General features: G+C 45.5%; 1 protein-coding gene across 1 annotated transcript in view; it reads left to right on the top strand.

Annotated features, from left to right (window-relative positions):
* Window positions 1–3,574, top strand: part of arfgef3 (ARFGEF family member 3) — a gene marked incomplete in the record, with an annotated part of 60,351 nt that extends 56,777 nt beyond the window's left edge. The window contains 4 exon segments of the mRNA XM_024296776.2: window positions 214–315; window positions 383–771; window positions 837–1,323; window positions 2,700–3,574. Of these exon segments, the coding sequence (XP_024152544.1) occupies window positions 214–315; window positions 383–771; window positions 837–1,323; window positions 2,700–2,891 (1,170 nt within the window).
* Window positions 3,575–3,815: the final 241 nt, after the last annotated feature.

Raw genomic sequence — 3,815 nt, 5'->3', positions numbered from 1 at the left:
GAAATATTCACTTTTTTCAGTTACAATTTTTTTTTGAAGTTTTCAATCTGTTTCTTGTTCACTTTAAGCTGATCCTGATTTGACCTCATAGTGTGATGATCACATTTTAACCTATAACTGAAGACCAACTTCAGTTCCAGCTTTCTGCTCTGATTCTTTCACGTTTTTGGCTGAAGTTGTTTCCATGCTTTTGAAACCTTCTGTTGTTTTCAGGTGAAGAGGATCCTCTATGAAGATGAAGAGGGGAGCTCCGACTCGTCTCATCCGGGTTCCGCTTCCTCGGAAGATGAAGACATATTTGAAGAAACGGCACAGGTGACACAGATTTACTGGACACGGGAAAACTCTAGAACCGGTGTGTAAGCCTGATCTCCTCCTGCAGGTGAGTCCTCCTCGCGGCAGAGAGAAGCGCCACCCGTGGCGACCTCCCATCACACCTCTCGGCGTGCAGCCGCTGGGGAGCGCAGACTGGGCCTGGCTGGTCAAACGGCTCTACAAGGTGTGCATGGATCTGTGTAGCAGCTACATCCAGATGCACCGGGACCTGGAGAGCACGCTGGAGCAGTCGCCGCTGCTCAGAGGAGGCGCCGGAGGAGGAGCCGAGCACGTCTTCTTCCTACCTCTGTTCCAGTCTGAGACGCCCACTCCAACGTCACCGGGCGGGCTGTCGATGAGTGGAACGCCCTCGGAGGAGGGGGGCTACCGAAGTCAGTCAGCTGACCTGAGCGCGGCGTCACCGGGGGACACGTCCACCCCCAGCCCAAGGTTCAGGTTTGGGACTGAAAATCATCTTAATCTGTCTGATAAAACTAAGTTTAAAGATGCTGTTTTTACAGCTTCACAGGAAGCCTGCCGCACCACTTCAGGACAGGAGGAGAGAGGAGGGAGTCCAACATCACCGGAAGCTCAGTGGGAGGGGCTTCTAGCTGCTCCGGGCCGGGACGCAGAAAGGAATGGTGGGAGAGCGCCGGAAACAAACTGTACACCATCGCCACGGACAAAACCATCAGCAAGCTGATGATGGAGTACAAGCGGAGGAAGCAGCAGCAGCATCAGCCGCAGCAGAGCCACCTCAACCTGTACATGAAGGAGCAAGGGCGAGGAGGCGGGGCTGCAGGAGGAGGAGGCGGGACTGTTGCAGAGAGGAGAGCTCCGGGGGAACCCCCACAAAGACCACAGCAGCTGATTGACCAGCAGGGGCCCCATCTGAGGCACTCGGTCAGTGCTGGACCAGAAGTGCTGAGGCAGGAGAAGAGGCCGCGGTCTGGATCCACCATCAGCTCCCACAGCATCTCTCTGAGGGACTCGGAGGCCCAGATCCAGGTGAGTGTCGCGTACAGGAGGTAAAAAAGTTCTTTTATAGGACAAAAAAAGAGAAAAATTTTCTTACAAAAAAAATATTGTAAATACTGCTGCCACAAACGATTAATTTAATAGTCGACTAATCACAATTATTTTTTCCGGGTCATTTGAAAACTGTATATAAAGCACACATCTTAACAATCATTAGCTTTAAACTAACTAAAAAATAGATGTATAGCATTACCTGTGATAATGCTAGTGTGAATGCTGTAAGCTGAATTTGGCTGCTGAAGATGCTAGTGCTGATAGCTGAAAACGCTGAAGCTGATGGCCAGCTAAATATTAGTTAGATGCCAAAATAGCCTAAAAATTGAGAAAAAAAAGCCCAAATTAGCTATAACAGCTAGCATGTAACTGAAATATTAACTAACTCCAAAATAGCCTTAAAAACTGAAAAAATCCTAATTTAGCCAAAACAACTACCATGTTGCTGAAATATTAGTTAAACTCCAAATTAGCATTAAAAAAATAGAAAAGTGCCTAAATTAGCCAAAATAGCTAGTATGTTGCTGAAATATTAGCTAAACTCTAAAATAGCCAAAATAGCTAGCATGTAGCTCAAGTATTAGCTAAACTCCAAATTAGCCTAAAAAACAGAAAAAAGCCGAAATTAGCCAACATAGCTAGCATGTAGCTGAAATATCAGCTAAACTCCAAAATAGCCTAAAAACCTTAATAAATGCCAAAACAGTCCATAAAGTTAGCATGCTGCCATTATAACTTTCAACTTTACTACACTCTGACTCCATATAATATAAAGTAACGACTAATCGACTATTAAATTAGTTGTCGACTTTTTTAATAGTCGATTAGTCGACTAATCGCGGCAGCCCTAATTGTAAATTTTGCCGGTTATATTAGACTTTTTCGACCAAAAACGACCAAAATGAGCTTGGGGGAGGGGTTAATGTTCCGGTCTTGGACCTCTGTCCGACTAATGATGTTCAGCCGCCATCTTTTCTGCCACCAGGTTCCACTCCATAACTCTTCAGCTGGATAGCATCAATATTTCTCACTATGTTTGTTACACCAGTAATGTTAGGTTGGGGTTGTGCGGGGCTGTAAGCTAGCAGGAAAGCATTAAACAAATGGATGACGGGAAGTAGGGGCAGGCTTACTGGCGCCAACAGCCCCGCCCACAACTTGTAGGGGAAATTTTTGCAGACTGCAGAACTCGACGGCCTGAAAAAGCGACTAGATAAGATAATCGTCCCCTCCCGAGCACTTTCCCCAGTTTCTGATTTTGCCCCAAAAACTGCGTAATCCTAGCTAAATCCACTGGGAATGCTTTTAAAACAGAGAGGGACTTTAAGCTTTCTCGTCTCCTTTCCTTGCAGGCTTGGACCACGATGGTCCTGACGCTCCTGAACCAGGTTCTGGCCCTGTCCGACTCCTCCTTCCTGGCGCTGCAGCCGGCGCTGTACCCCTGCCTGAGCCAGCTCTCCTGTCACGTAACCGACCCTCGCGTCCGCCAGGCGCTCCGCGAGTGGCTGAGCCGAGTCGGCAGACTCTATGACATCGTTATGTGACGTCACCGCGAGAACTTTTGATAGAACTGAAGGGTGGAAGCATCCAAGCTGGATGAGTCTGGGCTGACAGAAAACACTTCAGTGATTAATTGCCAACGTGTGACTCCTTCTTGGTATTTTTCCTCACAGTTTTTGAAAACTGGGCGTCAGATTTGCTATGCTTTAATGTCATCGTCGCGGTACAATCATGATGTGTTTCTCAGAGCTTTGCTGCATTTCTCTGGTAGGAATTCTTCTCAGCTGATTATTGAAACCAATGAGACATTTCTCCTGTGAACGTCGTTCATTCTCTTCAGCGCTGCTGTACTCTGCAGGAAAGATGTTTTTTTTTCCCACCAGCTTTCCCGTCAAAGTGAGCCGAGCGTCCTGACAACAGCAGTTAAGTCCGTCATGAAAACGAGGTCACAGCATCTAAGTCTGGAGATGTGAGCGTTTCATTTATAGCTTTTGTTTTCTCTCTTTCCAAGTGAAGCTTTAGAGCAGATTTATAATCTGCATTTCTCTCTCAGTGTTTGATTATTCTCCTTTTAAAGATCCTGCAGAATCACCTTCTGAATGTCTTTATGAATAAAACTTCTACTATTGGGTATTTATTCAAAACCATCTGTGTATTTTGACGATTCGTTCCATGTATGATGTGTGTGTGTATGTGGACGCTTGATTTAAATGATTCATTTTTCGTACTGGCTGATGTCATTTCTGGTTTTTCTGCAGCACTTTTTAGAATTCTCTTAGCAGAGTTTATTTTGAAACTCAAAACATTTGGAAATTGTAAATTCTTCTTACTAATGCCTCATGGATAATAGTGTTTTTTATCTTTAATCCTAAATTTTCCCTTTAGCCAGTTGGGTCACATGAAAAACCAAGCCTGTGGATGTTATACCCACGTTTGAAGTCAATCCAAAAGTACCGTATTTCACGGAG

The sequence above is a fragment of the Oryzias melastigma genome, linkage group LG15 (genome assembly GCF_002922805.2).
Source record: "Oryzias melastigma strain HK-1 linkage group LG15, ASM292280v2, whole genome shotgun sequence".
NCBI lineage: Eukaryota > Metazoa > Chordata > Actinopteri > Beloniformes > Adrianichthyidae > Oryzias > Oryzias melastigma.
Note: the sequence above shows the minus strand (reverse complement) of the source record. Positions and strands in the feature narration are given on the sequence as shown.